Source organism: Myripristis murdjan, chromosome 3 (assembly GCF_902150065.1).
Source record: "Myripristis murdjan chromosome 3, fMyrMur1.1, whole genome shotgun sequence".
Lineage (NCBI taxonomy): Eukaryota > Metazoa > Chordata > Actinopteri > Holocentriformes > Holocentridae > Myripristis > Myripristis murdjan.
Genome location: NC_043982.1, coordinates 40,972,985 through 40,993,470, shown reverse-complemented (window position 1 = coordinate 40,993,470; position 20,486 = coordinate 40,972,985). Strand labels below are relative to the sequence as shown.

At 41.1% G+C, this 20,486-nt stretch overlaps 1 protein-coding gene across 1 annotated transcript; it reads right to left on the bottom strand.

Annotated features, from left to right (window-relative positions):
• Nucleotides 1-15,338: 15,338 nt before the first annotated feature.
• On the bottom strand, nt 15,339-17,666 carry lrrc4cb (leucine rich repeat containing 4C, genome duplicate b). The gene has a single exon (XM_030046661.1). The coding sequence runs from the start codon at nt 17,664-17,666 to the stop codon at nt 15,771-15,773; it is 1,896 nt and encodes a 631-aa protein (XP_029902521.1). The 3' UTR covers nt 15,339-15,770.
• Nucleotides 17,667-20,486: the final 2,820 nt, after the last annotated feature.

Here is a 20,486-nt window from a genome sequence, read left to right as displayed (position 1 = left end):
TCGGTGTCGTGTTCAAGCTCGGTCCAAGTTTCAACGCTGGCTCGGGAGGACTCATGAATGCATTCTTTTTATTTTATTTTTATAGTTTTTTTTTTTTTTTTTTTTTTTTTTTTTGGTGCTATTTGCAATGTTGTCATGCAACATTTGCACATCTGCATCTTTAATTAACTTTTTTTTTTTAATTGTTGTAAATAACTGCTAATCTTTGTGCAAGCATGGATTTTTAGAATTGTATTATTTTTTAAATTGTTCATTATTACAACATACTTTATTCATCCACAATGAATATTATTAGCCACTTGGCAACATCTATAGCCTTGAACAAAAATGAAGAATGAAGACTACACCAAAAAAAAAAAAAAAAAAAAATCCATGTGCTACTTGCAGATGAATGACACCCTAACCTACAATCTAATAATTACAAATATTTGTATTAATGTTTTTCAACAGCTTTTTAATTGCCAGAATTTTACAAATAAGAAAACACTTATCTGCTGTAAATAGTACTTTTCACGGGTTTGTTTCCTCATTTGTCTGGCTGATTCTTGTTGAAAGTTGAAACCAGTGGACGTCTTCCCTGCACGCTTGAGCCATATATATATTTTCAATGGACAGGAGGTGACAGTCAATGTTTTTCTCCACTCGCTGCATGAAGCTCCGCAGCTTGCCCTGGGATTTGGCAGCTGCAGCAAGGAACCAGGCAGTTCTGAGGAAGGTGACGATTAATTCTACTGTAGCCCACCGGCCGTGGAGAATTACACTGAAAGCATTCCACATGGAGACTGAACCGTACCTGCTGGAAGAAGTGAAGTATATCTGTTCGTGGGAATAATATTCTCCTCCCCTGTGAAGTCCTGGGAGCTCCCAGGGATGGGAGCGACTCCACACTGTCAATAGCTGAGGCGTCTTTGTCAAGGGAAGGACATCGCAGAGGTTGTTTTGCTGATGCCTGCCATCATCCCCGGGGGGTTTGAGAAAGTTCATTTCCAGGTTACTGCGACTGCACAGCGACAGCAGTCAGTCTTCTCCCTGCTAGACTGACTCATCGGAAAATGTCAAACTTGAGCGCTTCAGCTGATGGGTCTTGAGATGCGCGTGGATCCAGGAGAAGATTATGTTGAATATAGAACTAAAATCTGTAAATAAAATCCCAGTGTGTGTGTGTGTGTGTGTGCATGTATAGTGAATTCAGGTGTTTCATTCAGTCCCATTGCCACAGGTGTATAAAACCCAGCAGCTAGCCATGCAGTCTGCCTTTACAAACATCAGTGAAAGAACGTCTGATTCCAGCATGGTGCTGTAATAGTAATGTAATAGGAAGCCACCGCTGCAACAAGTCAGCTGCTGAAGTTTCTTCCCTCCTAGATATTCCACCATCAACTGGAAGTGGGATTATTGCAAAATGGAAGTGTTTAGGAACCACAGCTTCTCTATGTGGCGGTTTGATGGACGAGTCTGGGTTTGGGGAACGCCAGGAGGACGTTCCCTGCCTGACCGCATTGTGCCGACTGTGCAGTTTGCTGGAGGAGGGGTCACGCTGTGGGCTGGTGTTTCTGGGCTCGGCCTCGGCCCCTCAGCTCCACTGAAGGGAAATCTGAACGCTTCAGCTCACCGACACATTTTGGACAATTCTCTGCTTCCAGCTTTGTGGGACCAGTTTGGGGAAGGAAGGCCCTTTCCTGTCCCAGCATGACTGAGCCCCAGTGCATAAAGCAGCTCCATAAAGGCGTGGCCGGCTGAGTTTGGTGTGGAAGAACTTGAGCGGCCCGCACAGAGCCCCGACCTCAACCCCATCCAACGCCTTTGGGATCAACTAGAACAGAGACTGTGAGCCGGGCCCTCTGGTCCAACATCAGAGTCTGAGCTCACAAAGGCTCTTCTGGATGATTCAGTGATGATTCAACAATTCCCACAGACACACTCCACAATCTGGTAGAAAGCCTCCCAGAAGAGTGGAAGCTGTTCTGCTGCAAAGAGGAACCAACTCCATATTAATGCCTCTGGATTTAGAATGGGACGTCAGAAAAGCTCCTGTAGGTGGAATGTGGAGGTGGTCCAATACTTTTGTCCACCGTGTATGTATGTAGGATGAAGCACAGGTCCATGCAGACTCAATTTCCTGTTTCTTTTACTGGTTGGTTTCTAATTTGAATTTAAAAACAGGCTATCAAGTGATGTAGGTCAACCTATTGCATCTTGAAACATGATTTCCAGCCTCCCTGAATATTACATCATAAAACTCTGTTTGAACATGTTATATTGGATCTAACTTGTGCCAATATCCAGTGGTTCTACAGCGGAGGGAGAAGGTGTTGCACAACCTAAGTTTTCTTTTTCTTTTTCTTCTTCTTCTTTTTTTTTTTTTTTTTTTTTTGCATTAGCATCTCTTTACCACTCTGTGTTATTTCCCACCACACTCCTTCAGAAAAATAGAAACAGACATACACAAGGTGCACAAAATTTGCAGCAGTACACACACTCTTACTTCAGTCTGCCATTTTTATGAATCCCAGTTTCCCAGAATCCCAGCTTTTTTTCCCTGTGTGTAGACACTTTTCCACTAATTAGGCACATCAAATCTTAACGGAGAGACTGTTGTTGCCAGTGTGTCATCTGGGTATTGCAACATATTATCTGTGAGCGGTTGTGTACTGTGATTTTAATGGTTGTGATACATTTGTCTGCCTGGTGGAGAAGGTGGTGGTCCATTCCAACGTTGCTATAAGAAAGTGGAAAAATGGCTATTAGTTTCTTGAAAAACAACATCAAACCCGACTTTGGGCATTAAAGTTTGAGCTTTTGAAACTTCAGGGCTGCTCTAATTACAGCAGACCTCATAATCCACTGGAAAAGGAGAAATTAAGACTTTTCTGTTGATTTGATTTTTTTTTTTATTGATCAAAGTTTGTATTATTTTTGTTGTATTTTGCATTTCAAATACGTCCATAATGGAGCTCTAATAATCATGAGTGTAAGTTCAGAGTGCATGTGTTGGTGGCCAGTGTCTGACAGCTGACTGCTTTGCTCTTTTTGCACACAATATATTGCATGCTATACTGTGTTCAATCAGTTTATAGGCCATTACTGTATTCTCATTATTGTGGCACCACTTTGCAGACATTAATTATGGTCTCATTTCATACAGACAAACACGGTTAATGTTCCAGATCTTCCAAATAAAAATGAGGAGCTCAGCCTGAGAGACAGATGGTGGAGGACTGATGGAGTGCATCGTCATCACTCATGGGTTGTCTCCTTTTGCGTGCACTTCTTATATGGAAATCATCAAAAATGGTGGTGACAGAACAAGGTGCCTTTTTCACCTTGGGGCTGGACCATTTTGATAAAAAAAAAAAAAGAAAAAAAGGTCCAGCCTCAGCAACAGGAAACACAACTCCGCTCCTTGTTTTCCTCCCAGTTGTTCCTCCTGGTACAGCGCAGGCCACACATCCAGCGGCCAGCCATGTGAAGTATACATGCTCGTTAAGCGACTCAAACTGACAGTGTTATTTGCATATCTGGAACTTCTGAAACTGCAGCATGACGTTTAATTAATTTAACTGAGAGATATTTCATATCCTGCACTTCAAGATGGCATCCAAACCTTCAAGTGAGCGTGAAGCACCAACGGAAATGTCACATTATGATGACAAATGTACTACTAGCTATTAGGAAAATACATAAATAAATAAATAAACACTCAGAACTGCGGAGAAATGTCATGAAATGCGTGGACTTGTGACAGGAATCGAGACAAATAGCATAAAACATGTATGATCCCATTCACCACCAACAACTGAAAATGGAAGATGGCTGACGTTCCAATAATTGTCAATTATTAGTATGTCAACCATCAATTAGCTGGCAGTATACTGACAGGGTGCCACTTACTGTTTACACCCTGCCATGACAAAGACTGCACGATTGGTGAAAGATAATTATGTCACCAAAAATATCCCTTGACCCGATCACTTCTGCCATTTTTAAAAAAAAAAAATGTCCACAAAAGATAGCTTTGGGTTTATGTAGAAGTGAATAAATGCATCGTTGTGTGTAGCGACATTTTAGCATTTTTTAAGAAAATTGATTGCACAGTCTATCTTTTTTTTTTTTTTTTTTTTTTTTAATGATGATGATGCAGTAAAAACTCCTCCATTCCATCTGTTTTTCTGTCTTATAGGGATTATCTGACTGCTTTCCATACACTGTATATGATGCAATCGATATTGCTTTTAACATTTGTATTCAGTTTTTGTTCACATGAAAGTGAACTGTTGTGACCTTTGCCAGCAGAGACGGTGAAAACTGCTACTGCGCAATATTGATCTGTTTCGACTGCACCTTCACATAACACATGTGGCCCAAAACAAAAAGAAAGAAAGAAAAAAAAAACACAACACAACACAACACAACAAAAAATGCTTCCATGACAGACAAAAATAAATAAATAATAAATAAATAAATAAAAAATTTGAAAAAAAAAATGTTGTGGAGGAGCTGGTGCCCAAATCTCATGTAAAGAAACATAAAATCATATAGAATATAATATAATACAGTACAATATATCATATAATATAACATTAAAAAACAGTAAAATACAAAAAAAATACAAAAAGAAACATAATAATATAACATATAACATACAAAAATATACAATATCATATAGCTATAAATTAAGTGTATTTAAAGTGTTAATGTAGCATACAATAAAAATTAAAACTATAAATTAAATTAAAATATCATATGAACTGGACATAAAATGTGATATACTGTAAGGCAATACAAGACAATGACACTTTACTGTTGATCAGATATTAAAAGAAAAATATTAAAATAAATATATTAATACATAAAATCTGTAAGGGGAGGAGCTACTGCCCAAATATACAGGATGATCTGTCACTAACCTCTAATTATATTAAAAATACCATAAAATAATAATGTAATTTAATATAATATACTATAATATAATCATAAATTAAGTGTACTTTAAGTGAGACTGTAGCATAAGGACACAATAAAGTGGATATAAAATGTGATTTACTGTAAAGCAAGACAAGACAGGTCTAAATAAGTTTGGTGCATCAGGGCAACGGGAGAAATAATTTGTCATCCCAGTAAACTGAACTGAACTAAACTAAAAAAAAAAAAAAATCAATCAATCAATAGAAAAATGAGTCATTATAAAAATTTGATCTCGGGCTGATATGGATGTGATCACATCAGCCGTATCTCTTGGCTGTGTGTAATGGCTTAACAATGTCATCCAAGCCGGGATTAATTAACTGATGGACTGGCAGACATCCATCATGGTTGCAGCTTCATCCATCACAAAGGTAAGAAAGAACACGCACACACACACACACACACACACACACACGCACGCACGCACGCACACACACACACACACACGCAGTGGAAGAAGCCTATAAATTATAATGCATCAATGTATGGGACCAATGGAGACGAACCAGGCAGCCCTTTGAGTTATGCTCCGTCCACGTTTGCCAGCCTGTGCACGTACACACACACACACATACACACACACACACACACACAGTCCCTCCTCATAACTCAACAAGATGTGCTGAAAATTAACCCGTGCAGTCTCAATTTCCCGGCTCTCAGATGGGACATCATGTGTGGAGGTCGCTCACCTGTGCGCCCGCCGCTCCTCCTTCATCACGAGCCGCGGCGAGAAGCTCCTCACCTGCCATCCCTTTGATCTAACGTCGTCCATTACTTGTGTAACTACTTCATTTTTCCAAATTATAAACCGGTTGAGTTAATGGATTGTGACTCTGCGAGTGAATAAAAAGTGTGTTCTTCCTCTTTCTTTTTTTTTTTTTTGGCGCCGTGCGTGAGTCATCTAATTCATCAGTTTATTTCATTTGCATGCTCTGTTACCTGAACGGCGGAGGAGAGACGGTTAAGGAAGATTGGATACCTTCCGCAGTGTTAAAATCACACTGCAAATACAAAGGAGCGTACCAAAGAATATGTCAATTATAGTAGAGTGAGTAAAATGAGATGGAAAATTATAAGGCCAAGAGGAATCCCTCACAAACCTAAAAAAAAAAAAAAAAACATGATTTTTTTATTTTTATTTCAGGGTTTGATGGAGTGAAAGGCTGGTTTTCTGAAGGTCATCATGCAGACGCTCAGGCTCTGCGCGTATACATGCTGCCAAAAAAACAACACATGGAGAGAGAGAAAGAAGAAAAAAAAAAAAAAAAACAGAGGGAGATGTGATTCATATGTATACAAGTGCCAAAATGTCAATGCATGTAATCCTTTCAAAAGGTGGTGAGGTTATTGGTGCGAGCTTGGCATGGCTCCATTGGTGCTTCCGAGTTCAAGAGGAGGTGTGGCCTCTCTCTCTCTCTCTCTCTCTCTCTCTCTCTCTGACTTTGAAAGGATTTGTTTAATATCAGGTAAATATGAATACAGCCATGGAAAAGATGTTGTTTTTTTTTGTTTTTTTTCAAGAGAGTGTGGGGGCTTTGAGTGCGTGTCATCGAGCGCAACACTAAACCATTTCGCTTGTGGTGCATCGCCGCGCTTTCCCACCTCCACACCCCCGTGTTAACACGGACAGCGGTGCATTTCTCCTCTCGATAAGGGAGCTGTGTCATTCAGGAAGACGGCGGCCTCGCGCTGTCACGGCTTCAGAAACACGGTGGCGTTGGAGAGGGACAACACATCTGGGCGAGACGAGATATAAGCCCAGCTGAGTGTTTATGTAGGAGAATATGAAATGGCGTGTGGCAGACTTTGTTTTCCATCACAAGAAATGTGACAACACAGTAGCAGGGCTGCGGTGTCATATTTCGAGGGTCCTGGCTGAGATGATGTTGGCACACAGCGGCCGTCATCATCGCTAATCGCTGATCTAATCACACAAAACTGAAAATTGCAGTCTTTTTCGGCCGCGAGCGAATCTGCAGAGGAATTCGGTTGCTCTCGAGCTCCTGATTCTAAGAATTTAGGAGTTATCTCCGATTTTAAGGGTTTACACCCAGAGTAACCGGCTAAAGCGCTGATTCAGTCATGTTTCTATCAACTTAGGAACACCGCAAAGATTAGATTAATTTGACTTCTAATGTGGCTTTATATCATCTTGTCTTCTCTAATCCTCTGTTCTCCAATCCATCCGCCGTGGCATATAGCTGCAGATTGTGCAGAATTATTGACAAAGCCTGAAAGCGCAGCAGAGTGCCACATTACCCCTATTTTACATCTGTAACTGTCTGATTGTTATGTCATCCATAACCGGAAACAATCGGGTGTTGCAGATCAGAGGAGTGCTTGCACTGGGAGGGAAATTACTAACGGGACTGAGGTAATGAAAAAGAGACTTAATACTCCTAGTGATTATTAACTTGAACTTGTTAGCAATGGGTGGCTAAGAGATTAACTGTTCCTTTAAAGGCAAAAGTCAATCATCACTGATGGGCCACTAGCAGTGTGTGTTGGTGTGTGTGTGTGTGTGTGTGTGTGTGTGTGTGTCTGTCCCTGCCTGCCCTCTGCCCTCTGCCTGGATTTCCTTGTTTTGCTGAGCTCGGGACTCTTCTGGGCGTCGGCCTTTGGGCAGCGGGTGTGTTGCTCTCAGCCAATCACAGCGCAGCACGGTGCCAGATCGGTAGCACCACATCCAATAGGAGGCTATGAAAATCAACACCAACCAGACAAAGCTCATTACACAACGAGAGTGAATCTGGGGTTGGTCCATTTTCCGTTTTTTTTTTTTTTTTTCCCTAAGATGGTGACATTATATTTATGGCGGACGTTTCATTCCACCACCATCCTAGGAAACGGCAACTGGCTGCCGGCAATTCGCTTAGCGAGGGAGGAGGGGCCAACTTTGAATGCTGTGTTTACAAACCACAATGATAAATCCTGCTCATTCACACTGCAGCTGTTGAAACTGTTGACTCTATATTGATGTGTAATTTTATTGCTTCCTTTTGTTTCCTGAGCCTGTGGGCCGGCATTTTTCAAGTGCCGAACAGCAGGAGAGCTGATCGTGCCATTGTTTGGTGTTTGTGGACTTTTTTTTTTTTTTTTTTTTTGCATCAAATTTATGGACTTTTTGTGTTTCAGGTTTTCTAGAGTTCCCACCTGCGCTGTGTTATTTCTGTGTGTGCACCTTGTGTCGCCTGCAGTCTCGTTTGGTTTAGTGTTTTCACCTGTGTCTTGTCACCCAGTTTGCTCGTCCTGCCTGCTTGTGTTTTTTCTAGCTCCTGTGTCTGTTTCCCTGGGCCTCCCCTTCAGCTTCAGCCTCATTGTCTTCTGTTTCCTCCAGTCTTGTGTCCCTCCCCCTCTCCAGATGTGCTCAGTTTGTATTTAACATCTGTTCTGATTCTTGTTGGGGTCAATTTGGCATCATGCAGTGTTTAACATCTCTAAATACATGATTAACAGTCTTTTTTTTTCTTTTTTGCTTCATATTTAATGGCTTTTCCTAATTTAATAGGGACAAGTGGGTAAATATAAAATGAACATGGTGATTTTCACATTTGTTTTAGTTGTTTTAGTTGTAAAACATGACATTTATAATCATCAAAAAACGTCCCTCAGCTTTAGGACCCTAATAGAACACAACTGCACCTGTAGTAACATAACACACCTATAATAACATAACCAAACCTATAATAACATAACCACACCTGTAGTAACATAACACACCTATAATAACATAACCAAACCTATAATAACATAACCACACCTGTAGTAACATAACCACACCTGCAGTAACACCTGTAGTAACATAACACACCTATAATAACATAACCACACCTGTAGTAACACCTGTAGTAACATAACACACCTATAATAACATAACCAAACCTATAATAACATAACCACACCTGTAGTAACATAACCACACCTGCAGTAACATAACACACCTATAATAACATAACCAAACCTATAATAACATAACCACACCTGTAGTAACACCTGTAGTAACATAACACACCTATAATAACATAACCAAACCTATAATAACATAACCACACCTGTAGTAACATAACACACCCATAATAACATAACCAAACCTATAATAACATAACCACACCTGTAGTAACATAACCACACCTGCAGTAACATAACACACCTATAATAACATAACCAAACCTATAATAACATAACCACACCTGTAGTAACATAACACACCTATAATAACATAACCAAACCTATAATAACATAACCACACCTGTAGTAACATAACCACACCTGCAGTAACACCTGTAGTAACATAACACACCTGTAGTAACATCACCACACCTGCAGTAACACCTGTAGTAACATAACCACACCTGCAGTAACATAACACACCTATAATAACATAACCAAACCTATAATAACATAACCAAACCTATAATAACATAACCACACCTGTAGTAACATAACACACCTATAATAACATAACCAAACCTATAATAACATAACCACACCTGTAGTAACATAACCACACCTGCAGTAACACCTGTAGTAACATAACACACCTGTAGTAACATAACCACACCTGCAGTAACATAACCACACCTGCAGTAACACCTGTAGTAAGAGAACACACCTGTACTAACTTAACCACACCTGCAGTAACACCTGTAGTGACATAACCACACCTGCAGTAACACCTGTAGTAACATAACACACCTGTATTTGTGTGAGAACAGTTCAGTTCATGTGACATTTGGGAGGAAAAATATGATTGCATATTTATGGCATATTTGAGACACAAGTACCTGACACATAAACTTGGGTAACGCCTTTTATTATAATCACTTTCTGGACGTTTAAATTGGTGGGGTAAAAGACAAAAATATTTCGTAAGTTGCCTGTGTTCCTTAGTTTTTCTGCGTTTGTTAATAATTCCATGTTTTCCTGCCTCTGCTCTCACATTTGGGCACCGACACTTGCCCACCTGCACGTGACAGATCAATTATTATTTGTGGCTTTGCCATCGCACTGACAAAAACAATCAGGAGGCTCTGACGGTCACCGGCGCTAGATTAACACTCGTGTATTCGAGGCACCAAGGCGAGGCTGCAGCTTGTCATTTGGAGGGCTGAGAGGGGAGACGGCTGCCAGCTCATCAAAGCAAGGAAAAGGGCAGAGAACATCGCTGCCAATGCTGCCAGCCCAGGTAACCACCTGTTTAACATGCGGCACTTCTGGTGCATTAGTGCTCACACCATCCGCCACTGCAACAGCCATCACCCTCCTCAACCAGCACGTCCTAATTCCCAAGCTCCACTACACACACACACACACACACACACAGAGAAACACACACACACGCATGCACACACTCCAAATTTCTGTATTCTGCTCATAATGCTCTCTCTCTCTGTCTCTCTCTCTCTCTCTTGCTAGTAGAAGCTAGTCAGGTTATCAACGCCGCCGTATTTTCCACATCTGTCATTTATGCATCTTTTCCTCGCACTTGCTTGCTATACATCGATGACCCTGCCAGCGCCGCAAACAGTGCTTTATTATGGTTTGCACCTGCCTCGAATGTATAATTAGTGTCTTTTAAATACAGTTTCCTGTCATGCAGTGTGTGTGTTGACTGCAGTACTGAATATGGGAGATCTTGTTGTGTTTTGCCCTGCACCTAACGTGGCAGCCTTATTTTGTGAAAATTACTTTTAATGTGTCAATACCAATTAAGAAGGTGAAATTCCCCTCACTGCCATTGTACTGTGGTAAAGCTATACCTACTGTGATAAAAACAGAACAGCAGAAAAAAAGCAATGCCATGTTTTTTTTTCATGCTGTCAGCGACATGATATTTGGTTTCCTTGGTTTCCATATGAGAGCAGCTAGAACCCAGAGAACAGGCGAGCATCAAATGCTAAACCTGCATGTAATAATTTGAGCAGAAATAAAAACTGTGATGCCGCCAATGAGGAGAAAATGCAACAAGATATAACGACGGATATGGATAAAGCAAGTTTAGCTCAATATCCGTTTCTAATATAAAATGCTGGATGGGAACTCTGTAAATACTGTAATCTTGTTATCAGATAATATGCTGCTTGTCAGATTTGCCTGCTAGCGCATTTTTGTTGTAACAAACTCGCAGACTACCACAGATTATGGAAAGCAGATGTCTCCTTCCTCCCCAAGGGGCAACATTGGCTTACATCAATGTGTGGTTTTTTTGGCCAGTTTGGATTCTCAAGGAGAACACATTTCTGGGAGATGCAAAATATGTCACCAATTTCCAGCCCACATGAGCTGAACAGGCATGTGAAAGTTAATCACAGCGAGCAGCCACACGACCGCGCCGCTGCCAGCTGGCTTAGATCTGATCACCGATCGGGAACTCGGCACCAGTTGTCTTGCAGCAATAGGTGCAGCTTAGCGGATCAAGATGCCGCCAGTGTTTTCGTGCCACCTGGTCAAGACAGAGGCAGGGGTGACTAATTACATTTCCTCACGTCACTGTTGCTGAGTAGCTTATCGTGCATTTTTGCTTAAGTGTTATAATTAACTACATTTTCAATTACATCCACTATGAAATTGTGGAACTGTCAGTCAGCACAGATGAGAGGAGGAATCAGGCTTTACGTTTTTGGTGTAATCACTGCTTTTTTCTTTTTTTTAAGGAATACTCCAATATTCGGGGCAAAATACCGAATAAATAAACCTTACAGCAACTCCAAACCTGTCTCATTCACACAGTGGATTATTTGGATTTGAAATACACATATTTACACACATAGAGTCATTTCAGGTGAACTTAGAGGGTGGACGTGCAACTGCTGAACACGTTTAAACCCTCCGTCTATCGCAATGATCTGTTGAAGGTAGAAGAAGATCCACCACCAATTAACTTCTACAGTGACTCTCGTTTGTTTGTTTGTTTAATCCCGATACATGTATTTCAAATCCAAATGATCCACTGTGTACATAAAACAGCTTCGAAGTGGCTGCAAGGTTTATTTATTCAAAATGATCGAGCCAGGCTAACGACTCCCATAGACTTCAAGTCTTTATGCTAAGCTAACAGGAAATGCTACCCACGTGAACCGATCCACTGGGCGTACAGAGGTGAAAATGGCATCCAACATCTGGGATTTTGACGTCGGAGTATTCCTTCCAAACAAGTCGAATTAAATCAAATTTGAACTTTGTGCCCTTGTCATTTTAGAATTACATGGAAAAAATACATCTATCTCCAATAAATTGAGTTGTACTCTCAGTGCAATTGAAGTACGTCACTTTAGACTTTAAGCTGAGTCGGTTTTTTCAATAGTAGGAAACAATATTTTGACTTGAGTGACAGTTTCTACTCTTTGCACCACTGTTAAGAGGTAGGGATGTTCATCTGATCGCCGGGATCGCGCTGTCAGCTGTTTTGCCTGCACTGTGACAAAGTCTGAGACGCTTCTTTTTCATCGTTTGGGGACCTTTGTCACGCCGGGGCAGAGCGGGGAGGGGGGTTAGCCGAATGTACCGCACTCTGTGAATGAAATGAAATGAAATCCACTTCAAGGGAACCGATAGAATGATTCAAATAAGTTAAAAAGAACCAGACTTCCCCTTCGCTAATGCAAAAACGATCAGTTTCCTGTGCGATTAATAAGTCATACGTCCCTCCTGTGATCTCATGAAAGAGGCTTCATTCCACCGGCGTCTTCGTCTCAATTCAGCATTTTGTGGCGTGCTAATTAACTAATCCTTTGTGTTTGAATGTTTCTGTGCATGTCTGACAAAGAGAGCAACGCAGTGACAACAGCACCTCGGATAATTCAGTCCATGAAATATATTGGAAAAAAAATTGCAATTTTTATTTGTATTCATGTACAGTATGAACTACAATCTCAGGTATCAATAATTGAACATCATCCTCAGAGAAATTAGTTTGACTCCTTACAAGCACAGTCTCTTATTTGTTTTTGTTGTTTTTTTTTCTTTTTTTTTTCAATTGAAGCACATGTAAAATTATGATCTGAAAAGTTTTTTTTTTTGCATTATATTTTGAAAATATTTTTTTGTAGAAATTTACCATTTAAGGATTATTCTCTCCAAAAATGAGAGAGAATATATACCCACTTTAACCCTCCCCATACACAGACAGTTGGCAGAATAACACAGAAGAATTTGATCACCTTGGCTTAGGGTTTGCACAAAAATCAAGCTCACTCTGCTGGTATTTCAAGTCCAACTTTCTGCACATTTCAGTCCTTAATTTCATTATGGCATTCAAAAATCTCCGCTTTGATGAATCCTGCTCAAGTAAATACCAATACAGAGATATTCCATTCATTCGATATAACTCACAACCCTACCTCAACCTCAAATATATGTATAAAAAAAACTTCCATCACCATTTTTTTTTTTTTTTTTTTTTTTTTTTTGTACTGTAGCCTGCATCAACATTGAATCATTAAGCCACCGAAAGCATTGAAAAGGAACTAAGCATAGAAAAAAGAAGTCACTGGAAAGGGAAAGAATGGTTCACACAGGCTAACTGATATTATCATTGAACTGATATTGCTGTCCTCGACATTGTTAACACCAGATGATGAGCGGCTGACAATGAAGCGTCTCTATGCAACCGTCATTTACAATTTCAATTGTTTACTCTACCTCCACAGACAGTGATTCCTCAAATCTGATTTTTTTTTTTTATTCCTTCCCTCTTGGCCACCATTAAACACAGGGTCGTGTTAGAAAAATGCATGAATAAATTTAGGAAATGAACTGATCATTAGCCTCTGATTTGCAAGTGAGAGTGTTTTATTTTGCTGATATATTTGATTATTCTAGGGCGGCTGTCAATCCTGCGGTAAAAATACAAAAATGCATCAATCAGTGTGGAGCAACTGGCCAGTCAAACTTAAATTCTGTTGACAACGCGTGCTGATGTTATTATTATTTTGCAGGCAATCAGTTGCATTAATGAAATCACCAGTAGGACGTTAAAAAGTGCTTGTTGCACAGGGACCAAGGCAAAAGGCATAATCTACCTCTTCTTACTTTCTGCACAAGGTCACTGTTTCCATGGTGACTGTCTGGTGGCTAGTTTTTTTTTTTTCCTCCTTATCCCTTATCTATTTTTCACTCCTCTTCCTTCATATCTGCAATATCTCTGTTTGAAGACCCTTCATGACCGTTCTGGGTCTGGTTCCCCCACCCACCGCTCTTCCCTTTTCATCCGCGCCGCCTCCTTCCTTAAGCCGTCCTCTTTGAACAACTAAATGAAAAAGCAAAACGTAAACAGACTAGAGGAGAGACAATATTTTGATGGTCTATAAATGATGCAACATCAAAGTGCGTGTGTTTTTCACTGACAAAAATGAGACCGAGCGAGGGTCGCTTCAATATCAAAGACCTCTACCCCCCTGTTAGATGTAAGGCGCGGGGAGAGTGAAAAAGTCTCATGCTGTTTTGTTATCAGCTTTCCTCTGTTAGTCTGCAAATGAATTGCTGATGCAGATTAATGAGCTATAACCCATCTTCCCTTATTTGTTGCAGGTTGCTAGCTGCTTCAGTGAGTATGTTAGCCCCATCTGCGTTACTCCGACAGGGTCACAGTACATTACAAAGCAGCCTCATTTGCCTCTTTATCTGTGCTAACAGATGGACTATCAGCGCCCGAGCTTGTGTGACCCTGGGGTGATGGCAAGGTAACGCGACACTGAGTGGACGTAGATCATTACTGGGTTAACAGGGAGGCTGCAGAGTGGAGCCTTATGCTCCCCTTCATTTTCCCAAGCAATATTCTGCCGTCGTGTGGCACATGCCGGCGGATAAAGCGAGACAAATGAGACATGGCGAGGGGTGAGAAACGTGCCTGAGCAGGATGAGAGAGAATATCAAAGAAGGAAAGAGGACAGTGAGTAATAGACAGAGTCAGGAGAAAGACAGAGTTGACTAAGATGATCTAAAATTCAGGAGCAGGGCGAGAAGAAGAAGCACGGCTGAGGAAGGAGCGTAATGGAAAGGTAGAGGTAGGTGGAGGAGCGAGAACTTCATCTTAATTAAAGTGAAGGATGGTATGGCTGTTCAGTTCAGGAGCCACGGGGGAAATGCAAGTTTACTCATTTGGCTGTTCTGCTCCTCAGGCATGTTGGCCTCATTGTTATTTCATCAACAGCTGTGTCTCATCTTGTGTTAGTATCTCCTAGGATCTCATCTTGTCTTGAGTGACAGCTAGAATATGATGTCTATGAAAATACAACCACTTTGTGTTTTCTGTTTTGTATACCTGTGCTAATATGCACCAAGTATATTGAAACACCAGCAAAATAACTTGAATAATAATAATAATAATAATAATAATAATGGTAACAATATCAAGCAATACCTTCCAAAAATCAAAGTATATGATTTTCAGCTTAAATCAAAGTATCAAATACAGTCTAATGGCATTGCATTGACTATAGTTTAAGGCCCTTTTCTATATTGGTTTATCATGGGTTGAATTTGATATATCCCACATTCACTTGTAGTAAACCATTCTTTCCCTTATGCAGTATTACACACAGAGAGAAAAAAGAGGAGCTAAAAAGCTATCACACATTTGTTTTTCTTCATTTTGCCACTAGACATACTTTTCAATAAATAATCTTTGTTTTTGTAAAGACACTTGTTAAAGTACCATATGTCATCCCCTTTCCCAATGCTGATTTATCACTCATGTCGTCTGTCAAGTTAATGTCAGTTTAGTTTCTTTTATCTTCACCATTTGGTCCATTGTAATCCGAGTATGAAACTGCTGATATTTTGATATTTTGTCGGATGCAGGATCAGATTTGGGTCTCCTGTACATTGTCTTTTGAGCAGGCTTGAATCAGTAAAGGTTCCTGTGTGGCTGAGCTGTGTATGGTACTGAGCATAGGGGGGTGGTGGTAAGTGCTCTTGTAGGTGTTGTAGTGGTTGTAATGCTCCAGTGGGGGCAGCGATAGGTGCCTCTCCATGGCTGCGACACCTGCGAGCTCTTCTTCAACAGTAATAACCTCCATGGAGGAGGCAGGGCCATCAGGATCCTGCTGGTTATGCTGCTTTCTCATCTTGTAGAAAATCACCAGTAGGACAGCAGCCATAAGCGTGATGGCCACAAAGCAGCCAATGATAATCTTGGTGGTTTTCATCACCTCATCCAGGCCATTGAGGGCTCCCTCTCCATCCAGATCGAGAACTGGAATGGTATAAGTCCGCTCTGTGGTCCTTGTTGAAACGGGGGGACCTTTTGTGGTTGAGGATGACACCCAGCCAAAAGGAGGAAGCGGGGTTTGGCTATCATCCCCGGGTGTCTCAATGGTTTCCACCGTGACTGTGGTAAAATATGTCACCCCGCTGTTTTCCACTGAAGTGACGTTAAGCACAGCGGAGGCAGAGATGTTGCCTGCTGTGTTGCTAACCATGCAGGTGTAAGTCCCAGTGTCCTGCATGGTGACGCTTGTAAAGTTCAATGTCCCATCATTGAGTACAGACAAACGCACCTTATAAGCCCCATGAGTCACCAATGAACCGTTTGGTGTAAGCCAGCTGATGGATGTCAAAGAGCTTGTACGGCATTTAAGCTCCGCTCCCATTCCCTCTGTCACATTCAGGTCAGTGGGTGGCTCCACAATGACAGGGACATCACACTGGAAGTAGCTGTGGTCTAATTCCCCAATGTATCGCCCTTTGTAGTTTGCAGGGGTATGGCAACGGGCACAGCAGCTGGTATTTGCAGGCACCGTCTCCTTCAGCCACCAACTGAGCCACAAGATGTCACAGTTGCAGTTCCAAGGGTTGTGATGAAGGTGGACCCGCTCAAGGCGATGCAAAGGGGTGAAGAGATCATGTGGTAGCAAGGTAAGGTTGTTGTGGGCCAGGTTGAGCTCCACCAGTGACTGCAGGTCATCAAAGGAATTTCTCTCAATGGTTTGGATCTGGGCATGCATCATCCACAGTTTCTGGAGGTTCACTAATCCTGTGAAAGAGCTGGGCTGGATAACAGAGAGCTGGTTGCCTGACATTTCGAGCTCTTCGAGCCTGACCAATGGTAAGATGTTGGGGATCTCCTTGAGGTTGCACATTCCCAAGTTCAGGTAGCGCAGGTTACTCAAGTCCTTGAAAGCTCCGTCAGAAATGTAGGAGAGACGTTTGAGTTCGCCTAGGTCCAGCCTTCGTAGTGAGGGCACCCGGTTGAAGGCATACGATGGTATACTCTCGATGGGGTTGTTCCGAAGCCACAGTTCTTTCAGTTTGGACAAGTACTCAAAGGCTCCATTTGGGATTGTCGTGAGCCGATTATCAAAGAGCTCCAAGGTGTTAAGACTGGCCAGCCCATTGAAGGCGCCGATTTCGATGCTGCGGATGTGGTTCTTGCTAAGCTGCAGGATCTCCAGATGGCGCAGGTGTTTGAAACTGTCCACCTTGATGACCTGGATGAGGTTGTCCTGGAGGTTCAGGTAACGAGTGTTGGTGGAAATGCCATCTGGAACATCCCGTAGACTGCGACGGGTGCAGATGACTTTGCTGAACTGGTTGCTGCATGAACAGACGGACGGACAGGTCTGAGCACGAACCAGCCCTGCAACCACCAAGATCTGGAGGGCCAAGAGCAGAACAAAGAGGGGGTTGGACAGCGCCCCCTTCAGCCTATGACCTCTCATTGTCTGGCGCTGGAGGGAGGAGATCATTGTGTTCAGCATTCATAGTTCATCTGCTGTTTGTCTTCTCTGCAAGAAAAGAGAGAAAGAATAATATCAGTAATAATATTAGTAACCACACAAACTACTAATGGATATATGTTCTGTGTAAATGTGCAAAAGGGATTATTAACTCAAAACATGCAAATAACAATAAAACACAGTACAAAAAAACATAGGTAGAAGACAGTATGTATAGAACTAAGGATGATGCAGGATAAAAGCAAAATGAGACATCAATTGACAGCCTCAATTATGAATACTGCCCATCTGTGGAAAATTACAAGCTTTCTGTTAACTCCCTAACCCTGTCTTGTCCCAGATTTCCAGGCTCTTCAGAAGATGATGCATCTACACTGGAGGCCTAAAAATGAAAAAAAGCAAACATAACAGAGCATCTGCCTCCCATATGACGAGGATCTCTGAATTTCATGTCAGCCCCTAACTTGTTGCAATCGTAAGCCTGGAATTGTTTAACATAAAAAAAGCCTCACTCATGAAAACCATAAAAGAAATAGTACAATCTATTGATGCCATGGGGACCTATTCATTATGGAACTGTCTCAAAGACAAGTCATTGACGCTCATTCTAATCCTCCTATTACCAAAGCATTACACTCTCTGAATGAATGTGGCCCCATGCTGTCAAAACCAAATATTGTCATAGAGAGCCAATGAGAAATATCTACAGAATGTCTGCGTACCATCAAAGCTGCTATGTCATGCAACCTGTTTTGCACACACGAAGAAGAAGCCATCTTGCCTGAAAGTTTTATATCCCTTGTATCTTGAAGTAAAACACTTCAGCGTATTAATAAAACATTGATAAATGATATCCAATGATAAAAATATTTTCATTTTCCCTGCCTCTGCTTTTTTGCTTCAGGTTTTTACAGCCTATTTATAGCAAATGTATGCTGAGAATAGTTTCATTTTATCTTATACCTTGATTCATATCATATATTTATCTGCAGTGCGGCTTACTTGTTATTTGGATTGAATTTATCATGCCACCAAAAACCTTGACAAAAAGCAAGATTCAAGAGTGGGAAGAGGTCTGAATGCCCTTGCATAACTACAGCTGAGATTATCTTTAACTTTCAAATCAAAAACTCCCTAGGTTAGGTTAGGTTAAATTGGGTTGGAATAGATTAGATTAGATTATTGTCAGTTCAACCAAAGTGTCTAGGAGTATGCCTGAGTTGTGCTCAAGATAAAAATAGAGCATGGCGTCTCATACGCATAGAGCCTGTAACTCCCACATCAACACGAGTAAAGTGAGGGTTTCATTTTTGCCTGCACCACGCAAGAGTGTTTGCATGGTATATGCAATTAGACCTACATAGACTGTAATGTAAAAATACCTCAGAACATATATCAAACAGATTGTATATGCTATAATGTATGAGTATAAAATGTATCAGCAAAATAAAATGCTATTGAATGGCAGGATCACCATTATTTAATATAGTTAATGCCTTTGTCTGGAGTAAAACATTCTTTTCTAGTATTTTTTTTTTTTTAATTCCCTCAGGGCCAATACATTCTCTGCACCTTCCTCTCACTCTTTAACTGGCAGTAATGATTTCTTATGGTGGACCCATAAGCAAGAGGAAATGACTATGTTGTGACAGGTATTTTCTAAACTGTAAGAATTGTGAAGTGAGGTGGAAATCCTCTCCGGCGAGGCTGAGTGGCTGATTTAATCAGTAGAAATTAATCTAAACGTGGCTAAACAGAAAGAGGTCTTTGCACCAGCCATGCAGGCTGCCACACCAACAGTGGTGTGAGGAGTCTGCGTGGAGACAAGCCTCTGCTGGTGCCTCAGATCGAATGAAGCTTCCCACTGGCAGGAGCTCATTTTGTCTGGCTGGAATTACAACAACTCTGCACAGCAAGGGGAGAAAATGTCAGCCATAAAAAAAACATACAGATAAAGATTATCGGCTGTCAATAAAAGTAAAAGATCTCAATTGGAAAAGTCCATTGGAATACTTAAATTTCAGTGTGGGTTATTGAAGATTAGAATTTATATTGTATGATTCACCTGTCCTGTGAGTAATAGCTGGTTGGAGCCATATGCCATCTGTGTCAAACACAAATCGGTGTCTTTGACATTTTTTTATGATTATTATTCAGCAGGGGAGCCGTCATTAGTAAAACAGAATAGAGATGGTATCTTGTAGTAAAAAAAAAAAAATGTCCATCATGTTCCAGTGCAATAGTGTATGATTCACGCCAGGCACACACACGCACACACACACACACACGCATTCAGAGCCTCTGAAAGCAATAGCTGCTTACATCTGAAATCCTGCCAGCAATATAAAAATACACCCACCCATACTTTTCTGCTTCTGCATCAGCAGCCACTGGCAGTATATTTGACACTAGCATGATTTGCCAAATTCATTTGTTATAATGAGTTTGTTGGAAAAGTGCTAGAGGGAACATACATCTCAATTAGGGCGCACATGGCAAGGAGACAGAGTAAAGGTCCAGGTTGTAAGGTCAGTCTAAAACATCATGTACAGCAGGGAAAAAAAAAAAAAAAAAAACACAAAAAAAACACAAAAAAAACACACAAAAAAAAACACACAAAAAAAACTTCAAAGTGCTTAATATACAGAGCGCGATGATTAGAATCTGATCTGTCAGTGTTGTGTGTTGTGAGCAAAGTGACATTTTAATCCAACTGGTGAAATGTATTAGTCTGCACATTCCCACACAACAGAGGAACGAGCTTGACAGTCTAAACTGCCAAGACGAAATGATGGAGCATCTACCAGTTGAGCAATTCAGCGCCGCCTCGTACCATCCAAA